Below are 17276 nucleotides of genomic sequence, written 5' to 3' on the forward strand. Positions count from 1 at the left end.
GTTTGGAATTGTTGGTTCCAGAGCGTGTTCCCACGTGTTTTTCTCCGCTTGGATCAGTCTGGTCTACTGGTGCACTTCAGTGCTTCCAATCCATGTTGTGATCCGTTCGACGAGGGTTTCGGTTGACCTTACAAAATGTCGTATGCGTCACTTCATGCGTCAGAGCAACCGTCCGTTGCTCGCGGTTTCTGATGCACCCTCCAACCTCAGGCGCGTGTCTCTTATCTTTTAGTAATGATGGTGGGTCGAAGACGGCACAGTGAGCATGTAGTTGGATGTGTGCGGATAGTCTCTAGAGCTGAATATTAATATCCATTTGGCTGTGCTCTGACAATAGTATACCACTAATTACTTCTCAGATCCGGCAAAGGAAGCAAGGTGAACAAAATAGGAGAAACAGCGGAAGGAATTTCGAGATCTGGCAGCACTCATTACACGCTGATCATGATGCGTGTTTGAGGAGCGTCCATGGGCGGCTCCGAGTCGGATAGGCACTGGCAAGCATTCTTTTTAGGAGTTCTGGAGTTTTGGCAACCCCTAATCGACTCATTGGATCTGTTCACAGGAAGCCGGCAGCGGTCACGAGAGTGGTAGTCGTGTGCTTTCCATAGCTACCAATATGAGAGTGTGGCTTCATTCACGTGTGAACGTATACTCCGCGAGAGTATTTGTAAGTAGATATACTCAGGTCCTCGGGTGAGATCTTACATGTTAGCAATTGCATAAACTTTTAACGGCCTCCAGGAATAAAGCGTAATGGTAATACCTGCTCAGTCAGGGTATCGTCTGCTATATATTTAACTTAGAGTCTGTCCGGGACATGTGTCATCACCTTCTACCTTCCCCGGTCGCCTTCTCTGCCTTCTAGTGCACCACTGATCCATGTCGGGCTCTCCTTCAGGAACTGTTTCTTTTTCTCCGAGTCATCAAGATGATTCGAATGATCTTCATCTTCCCCACGTCATGAGAAGCGAAGGCCAGTCTGCCGAGGACTCGCATAAGACTCATGACAAAGAGTATGACTGGGAACACGACCCTGCGAACCCCAGGAATTGGTCTCCCGCAAAAAAATGGGCAACGACTACGATCGTCAGTTCTTCCATGCGAGTTCAACTAAAAAAGACTCATGACAGTATTAGGTCGCGCTGTACACATTTGTCACGCCGTTAGCAAGTTCTATCATGGCACCTGGTCTGCCTGATGTGGCCGTAAAATTTGGTATAACCAGTCCAACAGTCATAGCGTTGACTCTGAGTATATTCCTTCTGTCGTATGCCATTGGTCCTTTATTTGCGGCACCTTTGTCGGAAGTGTATGGTCGTGTATGGGTGCGTAATATGTATCCTAGGTTTGATCGGGACCATTTACCTGAATGAGTTCAAGGTGCTCCACCTAGGGAACCTCTTTTTTCTCGCCTTTAATCTCGGCTGTGCTTTGTCACGCAATACTGTATCCTTCATTATTTTCCGGTTTCTAGGTACGTCTCGGAACATCTGGAGCTGCAACTTTTGTTCACTCTTTGCATAGCTGGACTGGTGGGGAGTGCACCTATAGCATGCGGTGGAGGTGTCGTGAGCGACCTCTTCGCGGAACGTGATCGAGCATCGGCTATGGCACTATACAGCATCGGACCCTTGATAGGTGGGTTGTACATCGTTTTATATTGCGCGACGTTGGGTTCACGCATCTTTCTAGGCCCTGCTATTGGTCCCGTTATGGGAGGTTTCATCGCAGAATCAGTCGGTGTACTATATGTCTTCTATGTCGTTATCGCGATCTCTGGCGTTGCCGCAGTGATCGGCATCCCTCTCTTGAGAGAAACTTATGCGCCAGTTATCAGGCTTCGTCTTGATAACATGGCGCCAGATCCCGAAAAGACGACTGTGGGACATCCTGCTCCCCAAGACGAGATGGGAAAATGGGCCTACTTATGGCTCAACCTGAAGCGGCCGATCATATTGTTGACTCGGAGTTTTGTACTCTTCATCCTGAGCTTGTATATGGCTCTGTAAGTTTAAATTTAGTGACATGCGCACGCGGCTCACTGACGTTCATATATTTAGGATGTACGGTCAGTACCACACTAATTTATATCGGACACGGACTGAGATCATATGGCAGGTATCTACTACTTGATGTTTGCTACTTTCCCCGGTAAGATCATACTTGCCTACAGGGATCTTTATTAATAATTTTCGCTCAGACCTCTTTTCGGAGGTGTACCACTTCGGCACTGGAATTGGAGGTCTGACGTACATCGGAACAGGCGTCGGATTTCTAACCGCCACTTTGTTTGGCGCCAGAGTTTCTGACAAGATATACATATACGTATGTCAAGACTTGCCTTCTATCTTGAACGTGACAGCTCAAGCGTCGTGGTTAGCTTGCTGCAAAAAATGGAGGGAAGGGTAAACCGGAGATGCGCATACCTTCTCTGATATTCGGCTCGTTCTTTGTCCCCGTGGGACTATTGTGAGACCGACGCATTGATTTCTGCTCTCAGTCTGACATGTACTAGTTGGTATGGCTGGTCTGCCCAAGCCAAGGCCCACTTCATGATGCCTATCATTGGTACTGCTATCTTTGGGTTCGGGTTGATGACGAGTTTGTGGGTGTGCTCCAATGCATTAGTCTCTTCCACGTCTAACTTCTTCACATGAAGCCTCCCCATTCAATTGTATCTCGTGGATACATTCACCTATGCTGCAAGCGCTATTGCAGCCGCTTCTGTTAGTCTTTCTTACATCATCCTTAATTTCATTGGCGTCCACTGAATATATCATCAGATGTTCCGTTCACTTCTTGGTTTTGCGTTCCCTTTGTTTGGAGAACAGATGTTTGCGTCACTTGGCTATGGTGGGGGGAATTCCCTGCTTGCAGGTCTTGCCATCATCATTGGTATACCCTTCCCCGTGTGGATATATTTTACTGGCGAACGTATCCGCGCGAAGAGTCCCTTGGCCCGTTGATTTTTCTTTTCCACCCAGATCGTGAAAGTATGATAATTTTAGAAGCGTCGAGTCACAATAACTCCGGTATCACCCCTATGATCACACCAGCTCAAGAAGTATCGTCATATGGCTGGGCTGTCGCGTAGGAACAGAAGAGCGATTTGGATGACTTGAGAGAAGCACAAGAAATGAGGGTTGTTGGAGTACGACGTTTGCGAGATTGTTCGTGGGTAGTCGCCTATTAATTTCGCTATGCTCGATGGTTCGCCTACTATAGGACCTTCGCGGACCATGATGCCTTTTGGTCACTGGCATCTCCAAATTCTCGTTCTTCACGACAAGCTGCTCATGAACTTGACGGGAGATACTTTTATTTGCATGCAAAATAAACGCAGAGGTAACATGCCTTGAGCACTAGGTTTCCACGGAAAAGATGAGTCCCCATCCTTTGTTCATCTGCAGAAGAATTCTAGGTCGAATTCGATATCATGCAACTTCTGCAACCTACGGTGATCCATTCAGAGAATTCATGAACAACGCTTGGCGTTTCTCGGTAGCAATGGCATCCCTCCCCTTACCGTTGGTGGGAATTTCGACCATGCTACACCGTCTTGTGCTCCTTGGACATCCTAAAATATGCCTTATCGTGAATTGACGCGTAACTTTGTTCGTGGCGTTGTCACGTTGGTGCTTATCATCCTGTGGCACCTCAGGCTTGTGGATATCTAGAATGAATTACTTAGACAACCCTTCATTCGCGGTTCTTCTTCCAACTCTCCAGACCTGATAAGACAGCCCGAAGCACGTCTTCCGTGCAATCAATCAGGTTATGGATTCAGGAAAAGAAACATCCTGTGAAGAAATTGCAGATTCTCCGCTCTTCGAAGGAGATGAAGCGCTTCGATTAGTGGGAACCCAAGCACAGAAATTCAGTGAAGAATATAATCGAAAACTCAGAAACAAACTTGTACATCCATTCAGTGGTTATCATAATCATGACGTACCGACTTTGCTGACAGCTTGACAGGACAAAGTTATTATTCCAATAACTGCTACGGTGTACTTCACCCAGTTTTTGTGAGAAAGCCTTCATTTTCGACTATCTGGTTTTGACCATCCTCAAAGGGACAAGACATCGCTCAATTATGCGAGGTCAGTCAATGACGGGATGTCTTGCACGATAGGATGTTCAACATTATGTTTAGCATCATGGGATTTCCAGTAACTGGACAGAACTACAATTTAGTTTCAATGGCGTTCTATCTTGGTAAATATGAGGTTGTCTTTCAAATGTTCTCGCGTTAATTACATCGCACCCACAGGTTTTATAGTTTGGGAATTCCCCACAGTATATATCGCCCAGAAGCTCAGACTTGGTAAATACCTCGGTGAGCTGATACTTATCCTAGGTGTGAATAAAAACCAAAACAATATCAGGCGTGAATATTATCATGTGGGGCGTCGTGCTACTCTGCCATGCGTTAGCAAGCTCCTTTCAGACTTTCTTCGCGCTTCGTTTTATTCTTGGTGTGTAGATATTTGTCTAGCTGATTTTCGCTAAGATTAGGCAGGGATGTGCGAGAGCTGTGTGGCTCCTATCCTGATCTCGATAATATCCATGTTTTATAGAAAAAATGAACAGGTGAGTACTCAATAATTCCGCCTGTGGTGAAACTGTATACAGGATTCGTGCAGGGAATTCGCATTGCATATTTTTACACAATGGTTAGTCACTTTCTTTTCTAATTTTTTCTTCTTGCTGAAGGCGACATAATAGCTTGGTTTTACTCAGGTCTTCGGAGGCTTCATGGCCTATGTATGTAATGCGACGTCACAATAAGAGGGCTGGACTTACTTATCAGCAGGGAATCTCGTTTTACAACGGAGGTATTATGGCACCATACAAGATTGTCTACTACCTCCTTGGCGGCCTTGCAATCCTCGTTGGAATAATCGCATTAGTGTGGTTACCAGATTCGCCTGTCAATGCCTGGATGCTTACGAAGGAGGAGCGCATCGCATCCTTAGAGCGAGTTAGGGATGACCAGGGGGGTACAGAGAACAGGAAGTTCAAGAAAGAACAAGTCATCGAGACCCTTTTGGATGTCCGAACTTGGTTAATCGTGCTTGCAACCATGCTAAGTGGGTATTCATTGCAATATTGCCCGTGCATGCCTCACTCTTATTTCAGCCGATATCCCTAGCGGTGGTCTCACCAACTGTAAGTCATCTCTGCCTTGACGACATGGCTCGGCGAGCTTGCTCATGGCCAACCTAGTCAGCAACATTATCATAAAGAATTTCGGATATACGTAGGGCCACATCAGTAATCTGTCGCAGTGACTGATGAATTCCCCCCATCCTCTCGACAGATCAAGGCAGACTTTGATCCTTGCCACTCCCGCTGGAATCGTGAGTGTCATCTCGGTGGTGATCTGCGGCTACTACTCTGATAAAAAGGTAATGCTCTGCATAACTGACATCGGGGCCGCACTCATCGATGTATATAGGGGGAACGCATGTTACCGGTGATTTATGCAACTCTCCCAACCCTTCTCGGCGTCGGTAAAGTCATTCGTCGTTTATAGCAACCTAAAGAAGGCTAATCACGTTCTAGCACTGATGATTGGCTTCAACAATAGCGGACAAAAGGGAGTTTTACTATTTGGTGGGCTTTGATCAACGCAGTCATCATGCACGTCAAAAGGTAACATTATTTGTAGGCTCATATCTCATAGGCTCGTTTGGAAGCACATTATCTACGATCTACGCATACAATGCCAGTAACACTAGCGGTTATACCAAGAAGGTACGCCAGGTATACCTTTGTCTCTGGGCATTGCTTGACATGGTTCGACAGCTCACCATCAATGCGCTCACCATGATCTTTTTCTGCGTTGGAAACATTATTGGCACTGAAATTTTCCAACCTAAAGATGCACCAGCAGTATATCCCAGGCAAGGCTGCCATCATGGTTTTGCTTTCAATGCAGATCGGAGTAGCATATCTTCTGCGCCATATTAATGTGAAGCTAAATATTAAACGACGAGCAATGATAGAAGATATTAAGAGGGAGAAGGGTTGGACCGATGACGACGTTCAGAAGGAAAAGGAGCGTCGTGCATTCGCCGACATGACAGACAAGCAGTAAGTAAGATCCAACGGAAGTGGACTCAGGCTGAATATGCTGGCAGGAATGTATTCTTCCAGTACGTGAATTGATAGCAGGACCATCTATCGCATCACAAGTCATTGGAACAAAGCCTGGGGAAATATACTATGCATAAATACAATGTCTGTGGCCATGTGGCACAAGGGGGAAATGCAACAACCATAAATAACATCCGTCTACCGGAAAACTTTCTCCCATAGAATGATTGCAATTACCAGGACTAGGACGACAATGATAGCAGCGGTGACGACACGTTGTTGGTACATCCTGCATAGCACATATCAGGCATATGGCTCCAAAACACTTATATCAGCATTAAACTAACCGTCTAATCATCTTCTTCAAAGTGCCTGAGGCTCGGTCAATTGCAGTGTCAGCGGTGCGAAGCTAGTGAGGCACGGGGTAAGTAATTATCAGGAATCAAGGGACAAGACTCACGGTATCTCTGGAATTCTCAATTTGTTCTCGTTGCGTTCTGAGATTCATCAATATCTCAGCACCCTGGTCCTCCGTCTCCAGGGCAATGCGTTGTGATTCTTGTAGCCGTCTCGTACCATCCTCGAGAGTAGCAGTCCCTGCAAGCAGGCGAGTACGATCACTGGTGGGTCCATAGGGCTCGTCTGACGTGGGCGTGCCCACTCTGCCAGATGAAAGAAGTTCCGCTCTGGATACCTGAGAATGGAGATCCTTGGAAAGCTTCTTGAACCGCACTAGGTCTCCCTTGGCGGTTTTGAGGCGGTTTTGGTACTGTGGCTTTATGGACTGGGGTATCCCCTGTATTTCTATTTCCATTTGCGAGATCTAGGGTTGACCATTGAGATCTGACTTCAGTGCCAGAGTCTATGCGTAAACCAACCATTTCGTCGGCCTCATCCAGCTCCATTTCCACTCTTCTGAGTGCTGCTCTACGCTGTTCTGTGCATATAACCCTTGTGAACCGATGAGCTAAGACTAGAAACTGCTACGTACCACCACGCTCATCCTTGCCGTCTCCGTCAAGTTTTAAGCGAATGCTGTCAATGACTTGTCTGAAATCCTGCTCATATGAGTCAAATAGCGCAGTCGGGGAGTTGTCCATGGTTTCTGCTACCCTACAAGGGTCAATGAAGACACGACTCTAGAAGGATGCCGAGGGAACGTCAACGGGGGATGGGAGTGAGCGTCAACTGCGCACGAGGTTCACGTCGATGTTGTCTCAAAAAGGAAATCTACTCTCATTCCAACACGTCGACTAGACCCTTGAGGTCGCTGTAGCTCGTATTCTCGACGCACCCCAGTCCTCTTACGCACAGTAATGGATAGGCTTTCATTATACTTGGATCCCCAGATTCGAGACTGGGTTCTCTTTCCAATCACTCTTGTAATGGTGAGTTTGGTTTAATAATCTCCGGTTCGCACTGTGGCAAGTGTTTACTATGTGTGCGGCCAGATATTGGTCGGAATACTGCGCCATTATGTGGTCATTCTCTTACAGTCGCCACCGAAAAAGCTCTCGCGAGCCGCAACCCGTGAGCAGTAAGTGACCCTCCTCTTGATGTCCCGACAACCTTCTGACACAATGACTTGCAAAAGACGTGCTCTCACGCGCTCTCAGATTCTCCGAGCTACATCCTCAAATTCCCCAATACCACCATCATTTTACAAAGCTATCTCACAGCATCTTTCTGAGGCCTACAAGGCCGGAACGTACCTGAAGGACGGACCGCCCAAGGCTGATGCCCCATCATCTGCTCCCAATCCTCTGTCAGACCCTGCTGCCATGGACGGCATGATGGCCGGCATGAAAACCCAAATGGTCATGATGGTCCCACAGATGGTTATTATGGGCTGGATCAACTTCTTCTTTCAAGGCTTCGTCCTAAGTGCGTGGTTTCCCTATAACACTTCAATACAGCACTCCGACCTGAAAATCTCTCAGTCAAACTACCCTTCCCTTTGACGCTGGGCTTCAAATCCATGCTTCAGCGTGGCATAGATACCCCTGATATGGATGTTCGGTGGGTTTCATCACTGTCGTGGTATTTCCTCAACTTTTTCGGCTTGAACGGCCTTTATCGACTTATCCTTGGCGGTGATAATTGTACGCGTCTCCGTTTATTTCCCGTGTTTCTATATAGTTGTCTGATGGGCTGGCGTCCGGATCTTCTTTCGTAGCTGCTGATTCATCGCGTGACATGACTACGTCGCCCTTTGCGGCCATGGGCAATGCGCAGCCAGGGCAGCCACAAGATTTCAACAAACTTTTCAAGGCAGAGCGGGATAATCTCGAGTTTGCTGAGGGTCTTCACAGCTGGGTGGGTGAAAACATGGATACTAAGATTCTACGGAAGTATGGGAAGCTAGCTGCCTTGTGACTCTAAATAGTTGATTATCACGTGGCTATGCAAGATTCTAGCCTTGAGATGCGAATAAAAATATGCGATACCGGAGCCTGGTCTACCGCTACATCGATGAAGGTAGACAGATCTGGCCATAGCGTAGAGTAAAGTATGGTGTGCGAAAGGCTTGATCTTGATTTCCGTGAGCCGATTGACCACAAGATCATCATCTGGAATACAACATGAAAAGTATATTAGGAGGAAAATTTAGCTGTGGAAATGAATCAGTGGTGGTTGACAAGTAAAATCAATCCGCTTGCACAAATGCCAACATCATGATCATACGAGACCATCGTATAGCGATAATGCCTACAAAAAGAACTTGGTCAGGGGACTGATCATGTGAAGACCCTGAGTGCTCACCTGAACGATGGTCGGGTCTTGCTTACTGCCTTCGACAAATTCATCGTACGTAAGCTGTGCGTCCTTGTTTCGGTCCATATTCCTGAAGATCTTATTCACTCGCTGTGGATTTGAGCTAGTGAGCGGAGACATTTCATGAAAGCGGAGTAGTCCGTCAAACGAACCTTTTCGGGAGTATCTTCGTCGGCAGGGAGCTTGACCATTTGTCCAGTCATCTTGTATATGGACGTTACGATCTGCAGCATCTCATCGTAGGTGATGAAACCATCTTTGTCTATATCGTATAACTGAAACGCCCCTGGAGGAAAGTAGGATCCATTGTGAAACGTCATAAGGGGTTTGTGTCAAAATGTGGGGAAATTGTACGTACACTTGAGCTTCTCGTCTAATCGGCCGCGACTTGTGACACTGAGAGCACAGATGAACTCCTTGAAGTCAATAGTACCATTTTTATTCTCGTCAAATACGTTGAAGACGTAGTCTGCAAAGTCTGCTGGATCCCCGAATGGAAAGAATTGTTTATATATACGACTGAATTCAGTCTTGTCCAGCTGGCCGGATGGACAATCTTTGAGAAAGCCCTTATACCTGTAGTGCGATTAAGGTGAAACAAACGCCACATGAGACGATAAATAGAAAGAACCATTGTTGTAGCTCTCTCTTATCGACTAGGGTCATGGCATCAGATAGAGTCGATACGAGATATTTCGGAACTGACAATAGGTGTTCTTCTGTAGATCTGCGAGTTGCTCCGGAGACAGTTTGCTATGAGATTTGCCCATGGTTGATTGAGAAGATTGAATGTGTGACTGGTTTGATTATAAAGAAGGATGTGTTATGTAGGCTACGTCGTTGCCACTGCTGGCGGGGTGCATGACTTCCATGGAACATCCCAAGTAGCTAATCTAAGCGCTGGAAGGCCGGAATTGTTTCACACGGGGTTCTAGAAACCAAATACGAAAATATAATTTATTTAATTTAAATTTGATTTGGAGATTGTGCTTGATTTGTCGAATTTACGATATAATTTGATAGAATAACCGTTTTTGGATTTTATGGTATCTACACGTTTTAAAACATGAGGACGACGTCGAACTAAAAGCGTTCGGGACTCGTGTTCAATTGTTACAGCAGGGGGGAGCGGCATATAAAGGATTCGAACCGATCTTGTCAGTCTGTTACTGACCTCCATCTTGTCATCGTAACTCATGATGCTCTCCCCTCAAACGGAACCGATCAGCAGAGCGCACCCAGGATACCGCATGCCGGTCCTGCCTTTGCCATTCCACCTTCTTTCTCTCAACCGGAACCCTTTTTTAGTTATCCTGCATTAGTATTTCATATAAATCATTCGCATCTCCTCCTCCCCCAATATCAGTTTCATCAATGTGCTACCTATATGGCTCGACTGACCCAACATTGGCTTTCTGTCCCATGTGTAAAGTATTCAAGCCGAGTGGAAACAGGTAATGTCCTTTAATTCATCAAACACTCCGAGTCACCTTACCCACGCTAGATGCCCTCACATCCGAGATGTATGTTACAACAGAGCCTTGCATCCTCGTCATGACGTCGTTCATCTGAAGAATGCCGAGGGTATGTATGTAGCCTTATAGCTCATACCCGTAATACTCACCGATCACTTTGAATCTCAGTCAAATCTTTTAATGGATGTGGTTATTGCAAGGTTATTTATTTTCATGTCAATCATCAGTATACTAAGCACCTCGATCTACAGTGGGCTCGTGCTAATCCATCGTCAAAAGTTAGCTTGCATCAGAACCCCGGTTGGCCCGGATGCTGCCGGCCTCCAAATCCCAATGAGCAGCGTCTCATACAGGCTGCAGATTGGCCTAGTGTCAGCATCGTCCATAGTATACCTATGCCTCAAGAGATAAAAAGCATCCTCGAAAGCGTACGAGGTGCCATCCTACCTGGTGTCTCACCCACAAATCGCAGCCCAGCAGCCCAACAGCAAATGCCATCACTGGATCGTAGAAACAGCGGTAGCAGTCCCACGACCAGGTCTAGCCCAACCTCTGGGAAGAATCAGGCAATGCCCATTCCAGCAAGAGGGCGCTCAGGTGAAAGTCCCGTGCAACAGAGTTCCCCTTTGACAGGAACGACACCGCGAGCTTCTGGGCCCTTGTCTTCATTTCCAAATTCAGCAGAACAATGCACATCGTCTCGTCGCCAGACAGTCTCAGAGGGGGTAGAAAAGACAAACCGCACTCCTTCCATGCGTAGAGCGACAGATTTAGACGGTTCGCTGTCACGGCGTAACGGCGGAGGACGACCTTCATTATCGTCGGTCTCCGCATCGTTAAACTCATCGAAACCTGGGGAGTACTGCCCGCCAGCTCCTTACCCATCTCCCATCGACGGCGTCCCCACGAATTCGCAGGATTCTCCATTATCTTTCCGACGATCTACATTAGAAGGTGCCATGGCGGCGTTAAAGGTTGGGAGCACTGCGGGAAATAGCAGTGATAGTGGTAGCTCGCAAGGCTCCGTATCAGATGCGACCGTAATCTCCGATGGGGGCTTCACAGATTACTTGTCAGATGAGTCGGAGGCAGAATTACAAAGACAGGCAGAGGCAAAGGCAGCTCTGGTTGCGCAGAATCAGGCAGAGGAACAAGAGTTCAAGGCTGCCAGGCAGCAACTTGCCGGAGTTGGCTTACGACCGCCTAAGTCCTGGGATGATACCAACGATGCTATTCCGCGCACTATGCAAAACGCAGGAAATCATGCAGTGGGCTATGCGCATCATCCAGCGTATGCATCTCCTGTATTCGTACCTGCTGCTGTCACACATTCTGCTCGCGGATGATAGGTGACTCTGCTGGACCTGCGCATTTTATCTATCATGTATCTTTTTAAACCTTCCGTGGTCGTCAATATTTGTTACCTGTTCTATGGGTTCCATTTGTACAATATCTGATTCAATTGCGTCGAACTACCTCACTAGCTATAGCGGTACCGATACTTGGACTAGCTAGTAAACAATTGTTTGCTTGTTCAAAGTTTGTGGTTGTGTTCAAAGACCTAATTGCGCCACTTCAGAAGCTCTACTGGTAGCTCCAGCCACAATCTGATGCTGATGCGGCATGCAAGCTGCTACCGTGACTGAGCGATACACTTTACCACCTCCTTTCCATCACGTCGATCCATGAACCTAGCTCGACACTCTATCACTGCGACAAACCCCATTCAGATCTTTGATACCCGATTTGAAGCAGACTGTCAGATATTCACTACAACGACACCTGCAGGGTTTGCTGTGTACCAGACATGGCCGCTGAAGCTTATTCGCAAGAGAGGTGGGTAGGTGGCATTCTTTCTGTTCGCTGTTGATCTTCATAAATCAAGCAGAGTTCACTGGAGGAACCCTCTTGGCCGCGGTGCCGTGTCACACTTCATCTCTACTCTTTCTCCTTGGAGGTGGCCGCAGTCCACTTTATCCTCCAAATAAGGTGGTTGTATGGGACGACGTGGCCGGAGAAGAAGTAGCAGAGCTAGAATTCAGGGAAAGGGTCAGAGGTCTTGCTTGTAGACGTGGATGGCTTGCAGTATCGTTTCGGAGAAGGATTGTATTATTCGAGATCGGGGAGACCATCGTTCGACGGAATGAATTCGACACCTGTGACAACCCTCGAGGTGAGCCGGGTTATCTACGTGTGTATATCGACAATTTATGCTCTTCGGTGTGCAGGCTTGCTTGCGATGGCTACTGGGGCATATTCAACTCTTCTGGCTTTCCCTGGTCGGCAGATGGGGCACGTACAATTAGTACATCTACCACCTTGTATTCCACCGACGCCAGTTGGTCCTCCCCCTTCTGTCCCACCATCTCGCCCACCACCACCACCATCAAAGCATCCAGTCTCAATTATCGCTGCACATGAGTCCTCCTTGAACACTCTCACCGTTCCTCAATCAGGTCGGATGCTCGCTACGACCTCGTCCCGCGGTACCCTTGTTCGTATATGGGACACGCTTTCAGGAAAGCTGATACGTGTATTCAGAAGGGGATCAGATAAGGCCGAAATATATGGGGTTGCTTTTCGCCCTGACGAGAAGGAAGTATGTGTTTGGAGTGATAAAGGCACTGTACACGTATTCTCTCTTATGTCCGGCCCCTCGTGAGTCATTCCTATCCCACCCATAATCTATTAACGTTGACACAATTGGATGGTACAGTAATCGGCAGTCGTCCTTGTCCCCGCTCGCTTCACTCATTCCTTACTTTGACTCCGAATGGTCATATGCTCAGTATCGGATTCCGACGCAAGCCTCTCACATATCATTATCTTCTTCCACGTCATCCCCTCGTTCGCCCACGGCTGATATTACCGATGAGGAGAAGTGCATGGTCGGCTGGATCGAAGCACCCTCTGATCGTAGTGAACCAGGTCGTGATCCATCTATGGAATACCAGCTCATAGCGCTCACGTACAGCGGGGGCTGGTATCGGTTGTCACTACCACAGTGGACGTCTAACATATCTTCGCTGTCCACGGGTGGGACCCCACTGTCCAGCTCCCCACCCAAGGCATCCTTGCATTCTCGTCCACGCACGAATAGCGTGTCATCTATCACAAGTCGCACGGAGAAGGGAAAGGAAAGGGAGCGTGACAGGGACCGGAAGGACAACCGAGAACTAATTTTGCAAGAGTACCGGAAATATGGTAGGTGGGATGGTTGGGGCTAGAGTGGTAATGATTTCTGTTGTCTTGTTGTCTCTTGGTTTTGGATCATGCACTACTCGTTCCCGTTTATAATCGTTCACGACTCGTAGTAACCTCGTAGTTCATTTTTCATCCTCGCATTATCTTGTTTCTGCTGCAGATGAATGTTATCTTGAAGACCTTCTCACGATTCTATAGAGTTTGAGACCATGTGCACTTACTATGATATCCGAACCGGGACACACGGGGGTACCACTAATTCAGGCTTAAGATCATCGTCTACGCAGCAGCCGTATTGACACTTTTATCATGCCTATCGTTTCGGTCGGTATGCCTCTGGGACCGGGATGCTCCACTTGCGGCTATTGTGGACCACTGGGAGAACGAAGTAGCACTGAGACTAGCTTCAAGAAAGCAGGGCTTATTGCCTCTCAACTATCATGTGAAGTGAGTCCTTTCAAGTGACGGCACGAGACACAAGTTATCCTCTTTTTCTTTTCTGACAGTCTGTTAGGTCTATCAAAAGATGATCTACAGAGGGTGGAGACGATCTGGGACATATTGTTATGCTCCTGATCTAAGACGCTCGTGTTGTCCTCAGTACACTATCAGGTACGTTGTCCGTGGATGTGCTGCCAGTGCGAGACTCTACTTATCTGAATTCAATCTCAGGCTTGATGCGATAGAATTTAAGCCTTCTCGCAGCCAAAGAAAACTCATCAACCGGTGAATATCTCCAGATGGACTTGAACTTGTCTTGGTGGATTGGTTGCTGATCTGAATGTTCACTTTTGTGTTTAGATGGAATCATTTTGTTATGCAAGGTCACAAATCCGAGACTAGTGATTCCCTGCTACTACATGATATATCACCTTCCCCGATGCCAACCAGACCATCCAAGTCAGGGGGTAATGCTTCGAAGCGTGATCCTCCACAATTTTCTCTGTCTACCTCGATACACGCCGCCGAGTCTGACTTCATTTCTCCAAATCTAACAGCCCGTCATAATTTTAAGGCATGATATGCACGACGTTCCTCACCATCCATATTAAAGTGCTATAATAGGTGACGCCCGAACCATCAACCTACTCAGAAGAGAAATATGCGCTTTATCTGCTGTACCAAAGACAGATCCACCACGACCCACACAATACACCGGAAGATTTCAAGCGTTTTCTTGTAAAAAGCCCTCTGATAGTACGTTTCTTTGCGATCACACACCCAGTGATCGGCGCTGACACTTCGCCTTTTGAAGAATGAACCTATCCCATACCCTGCAAGCGCACCTGACCATCTTCCGTCACAATATGGTTCTTTCCATCAGATGTATCGACTTGACGGCGAACTGATCGCCGTGGGTGTCATTGATATCTTGCCTGGATGCGTCTCCAGCGTGTATTTCATGTACGATCCGAAACACGACAAATATTCCCTTGGGAAGGTCAATTGGTGCACTCGTCGTTTCTTGCGCGATTGAGCAAGCTGTATTTCTAGCTCAGTGCATTGCGAGAGGTCTCATTGGCCAGAGAAATATATGATGCAGGTGCCATTGCCATGTCATCCCTTGCCATGGGTGAGATATCATTGCCGTTATCGATGTGCCCATCTAAGCTGTGCTCACTTCATTTCAGGGTTTTATATCCACTCTTGCCCAAAAATGAAATACAAGGGCGGGTTCTCGCCTTCATATCTCGCCGACCCTGTAAGTGATGATGTCACTGACAGCTTGGCAGTCTGATTAGATCCTTCTGCAAATTCAGGAAGAGTTTACGTGGTTTCCCTTAGCAGATTGTATTCCGCAACTAGAAAAGTTTCGCTATGCCGCTTTTGTGCACCCTGAACATTCGTTGGAAGGTCCACAGGATCCTGGTGAAGGTATGATTGGATGGCCATTTGGTAAACATGATGTATTCACATTTCCCCATTCAAGACCCACCTGTTCGCGTCTCGGAGGAGCTACTCAATGAAGTCATGGTCATTTATTCCATGCAGCAGGGGGCGATATCTATCATCCCTGTCAGCGTGAGTGGCTGACAACTCGATCGCTTGGAAGCTGAAATGGTCTCCTAGTTATCTCACCAGTGGAAAGATGAATATAATCGCGATGAGATTTTAAGCTGTGTCGATGCCTTAGGAGATGAGTTATCAAGGGAGATCATATTTCGGTAATAGGCGATGATCCGACACCTGTATTTTTTCTATTTGTGATATGTTGTTGAATTAGTTGCGCGGACGTTCTCGGGATGTACAAGCTGATGGAGTTCTCATTTTTAAGACCTGCAAGTGTTGGTCAGCACGTGATCGTGTTTGGCGGTTGAACATTCTGAGACGGGTTTTTCAGATCCGCTGAAAAGCTATCGGGCTGGTCTTTGAAGTGATATGTCATTATTCCCGAAGTTTTCAAAGTTAAGCAGGCCATTAGCCTCCAGACGGGTTCACACTACTGCGAACCCAGAAGGGGGTTTCAGGATGGCATGGGCTTTAATTAGCAGGCCATTGCGATGGATATACTGGCTTCCTCTTGGCCTGGGCTTCACACAGTACTTCTACACTCTGAAAACGATCAGAGGAAGGAGCATGCAGGTCTGTCGTGAACTCAAATGGTCCAGAGACGTTTCTGACCAGTCTTGCGTGCCAGCTAGCCAACTTTAAATCCGGATACCTCAAGTTGGGATGACATTGTTGTTTTTGACAGATATTCCATGAACTCTGGAGAGCCTATTCGAAAAGGCGACATCGTGGCACTTCGGTACGACCAATTACTTGGGCATGGGGAAGCTGCTGATATCTCCTTTGTTCAGGGATCCATTAGATAGTAGAAAAATGATCGTGAAGCGAATCGTAGCTGTGGCAGGGGATGCTGTTAAGACCCTGCCTCCATACCCTGATGCCGAAGTTTTTGTCCCCGAAGGTCATGTTTGGGTGGAGGGTGAGATGCGTCATTTTCACTCGTGCAAGTCTTGACGTTGCATTAGGTGACGAACCTTTCCGGACTCTGGATAGCAATAAATTTGGCCCAGTGAGTCGCTATTCCCCTAAATTCATCTGCGCTAATGCTTCGCCTCAGGTCCCCCTCGCTCTTTTAGACTCCAAGTTGATGTATATCGTCTGGCCATTGGACCGTATAGGGCCACTGCGTCCACCTATTTCCCCAGTCTCCAAGAGAGGTGCCTCCCGAGATTTTCGGTGGTATAGCGACATGGCAGCCTTCGAGCGAGAGCAACGTAGGCAGTCGAGGGTAACTACACGCTCGACGACGACGTCTCACTCGTAACCTAGCTGGCTTTTGCAAGGTATAATTACGATTCAAGCGACGGGCCTGTGACGGACCTCGTGTTCTCTGAGCACGCCTTCTGGAGTGTTGACTTCCTGGCCTATTGTCTTGATTCTATCAACCTCTGTAGGTAGGGAAATGTCCTTCTGCAAAGAGACCTCTACTGGCAAGACGTCCTCGTGGTAAACACAAAGATGGAATCAGAGGAATTCCTTGGTCAGAGTTTGACACTGCCAGCAGCGGTTTTGACGCTCACTACACACTTCAAGCTAGGAGTTTTATGCAGATGGGGACGGTTAGGTGTTGAACCGAGATATGGAAAGGCCAAGCCCAGGTCTATTCATATAGCGGTCCGACATATAGCAAGTTTATGCTCGGGGGACTTGCCAATCAAATGCGTGTATTGCAAAGACGCAACATTGCACACTAATATTGTGAACAAAGCT

General features: G+C 47.3%; 9 protein-coding genes across 9 annotated transcripts; 7 read left to right on the forward strand and 2 right to left on the reverse strand.

Moving 5' to 3' along the window:
* Positions 1 to 745: 745 nt before the first annotated feature.
* On the forward strand, positions 746 to 3010 carry BJ212DRAFT_1017157 (multidrug resistance protein 4). Its single transcript, XM_041328855.1, has 12 exons — positions 746 to 1089; positions 1140 to 1328; positions 1384 to 1477; positions 1528 to 1641; positions 1696 to 2008; positions 2064 to 2071; positions 2122 to 2154; positions 2204 to 2328; positions 2384 to 2472; positions 2519 to 2608; positions 2663 to 2729; positions 2787 to 3010. Exons 1-12 carry the CDS (start codon positions 883 to 885, stop codon positions 2967 to 2969), a joined length of 1512 nt encoding a protein of 503 aa, XP_041195570.1. The 5' UTR covers positions 746 to 882; the 3' UTR covers positions 2970 to 3010.
* Positions 3011 to 3523: 513 nt separating this feature from the next.
* BJ212DRAFT_1017115 (major facilitator superfamily domain-containing protein) lies at positions 3524 to 6399 on the forward strand. The gene is made up of 18 exons (XM_041328854.1): positions 3524 to 3918; positions 3979 to 4028; positions 4077 to 4103; positions 4157 to 4218; positions 4274 to 4339; positions 4389 to 4478; positions 4523 to 4593; positions 4647 to 4676; positions 4729 to 4767; positions 4817 to 5093; positions 5143 to 5172; positions 5230 to 5263; positions 5324 to 5411; positions 5462 to 5516; positions 5569 to 5619; positions 5675 to 5760; positions 5812 to 6099; positions 6147 to 6399. Exons 1-17 carry the CDS (start codon positions 3781 to 3783, stop codon positions 5974 to 5976), a joined length of 1359 nt encoding a protein of 452 aa, XP_041195571.1. The 5' UTR covers positions 3524 to 3780; the 3' UTR covers positions 5977 to 6099; positions 6147 to 6399.
* Positions 6301 to 7202, reverse strand: BJ212DRAFT_1478430 (vesicle transport v-SNARE protein N-terminus-domain-containing protein; the record flags this gene model as incomplete). The annotated part of the gene is made up of 5 exons (XM_041339709.1): positions 6301 to 6391; positions 6450 to 6511; positions 6563 to 6925; positions 6981 to 7039; positions 7094 to 7202. The coding sequence occupies 5 exons, from the start codon at positions 7200 to 7202 to the stop codon at positions 6301 to 6303; spliced, it is 684 nt and encodes a 227-aa protein (XP_041195572.1).
* A 216-nt stretch (positions 7203 to 7418) lies between these two features.
* BJ212DRAFT_1266092 (integral membrane protein DUF106-domain-containing protein) lies at positions 7419 to 8478 on the forward strand (the record flags this gene model as incomplete). Its single annotated transcript, XM_041330539.1, has 5 exons — positions 7419 to 7490; positions 7554 to 7639; positions 7697 to 7986; positions 8043 to 8204; positions 8279 to 8478. The coding sequence occupies 5 exons, from the start codon at positions 7419 to 7421 to the stop codon at positions 8476 to 8478; spliced, it is 810 nt and encodes a 269-aa protein (XP_041195573.1).
* An 8-nt stretch (positions 8479 to 8486) lies between these two features.
* BJ212DRAFT_1552554 (EF-hand) lies at positions 8487 to 9647 on the reverse strand (the record flags this gene model as incomplete). The annotated part of the gene is made up of 6 exons (XM_041341920.1): positions 8487 to 8811; positions 8866 to 8967; positions 9030 to 9163; positions 9236 to 9453; positions 9509 to 9533; positions 9584 to 9647. The coding sequence occupies 6 exons, from the start codon at positions 9645 to 9647 to the stop codon at positions 8782 to 8784; spliced, it is 573 nt and encodes a 190-aa protein (XP_041195574.1). The 3' UTR covers positions 8487 to 8781.
* A 282-nt stretch (positions 9648 to 9929) lies between these two features.
* On the forward strand, positions 9930 to 11894 carry BJ212DRAFT_1339242 (uncharacterized protein). Its single transcript, XM_041335052.1, has 5 exons — positions 9930 to 10034; positions 10106 to 10331; positions 10382 to 10461; positions 10521 to 10552; positions 10604 to 11894. Exons 2-5 carry the CDS (start codon positions 10252 to 10254, stop codon positions 11696 to 11698), a joined length of 1287 nt encoding a protein of 428 aa, XP_041195575.1. The 5' UTR covers positions 9930 to 10034; positions 10106 to 10251; the 3' UTR covers positions 11699 to 11894.
* On the forward strand, positions 11895 to 13824 carry BJ212DRAFT_1339248 (WD40-repeat-containing domain protein). Its single transcript, XM_041335053.1, has 4 exons — positions 11895 to 12188; positions 12241 to 12525; positions 12581 to 13010; positions 13069 to 13824. The coding sequence occupies exons 1-4, from the start codon at positions 12038 to 12040 to the stop codon at positions 13577 to 13579; spliced, it is 1377 nt and encodes a 458-aa protein (XP_041195576.1). The 5' UTR covers positions 11895 to 12037; the 3' UTR covers positions 13580 to 13824.
* BJ212DRAFT_1339253 (arginine-tRNA-protein transferase) lies at positions 13825 to 15853 on the forward strand. Its single transcript, XM_041335054.1, has 11 exons — positions 13825 to 14003; positions 14071 to 14168; positions 14229 to 14282; positions 14358 to 14571; positions 14622 to 14753; positions 14812 to 14997; positions 15051 to 15129; positions 15188 to 15258; positions 15317 to 15431; positions 15487 to 15578; positions 15627 to 15853. Exons 1-11 carry the CDS (start codon positions 13866 to 13868, stop codon positions 15723 to 15725), a joined length of 1278 nt encoding a protein of 425 aa, XP_041195577.1. The 5' UTR covers positions 13825 to 13865; the 3' UTR covers positions 15726 to 15853.
* Positions 15854 to 16025: 172 nt separating this feature from the next.
* Positions 16026 to 16830, forward strand: BJ212DRAFT_1266556 (peptidase S24/S26A/S26B/S26C; the record flags this gene model as incomplete). Its single annotated transcript, XM_041330582.1, has 5 exons — positions 16026 to 16139; positions 16199 to 16305; positions 16358 to 16485; positions 16532 to 16575; positions 16624 to 16830. 5 exons carry the CDS (start codon positions 16026 to 16028, stop codon positions 16828 to 16830), a joined length of 600 nt encoding a protein of 199 aa, XP_041195578.1.
* Between the last annotated feature and the right edge of the window lie 446 nt (positions 16831 to 17276).

Source organism: Suillus subaureus (assembly GCF_016647635.1).
Source record: "Suillus subaureus strain MN1 chromosome Unknown BJ212scaffold_8, whole genome shotgun sequence".
Lineage (NCBI taxonomy): Eukaryota > Fungi > Basidiomycota > Agaricomycetes > Boletales > Suillaceae > Suillus > Suillus subaureus.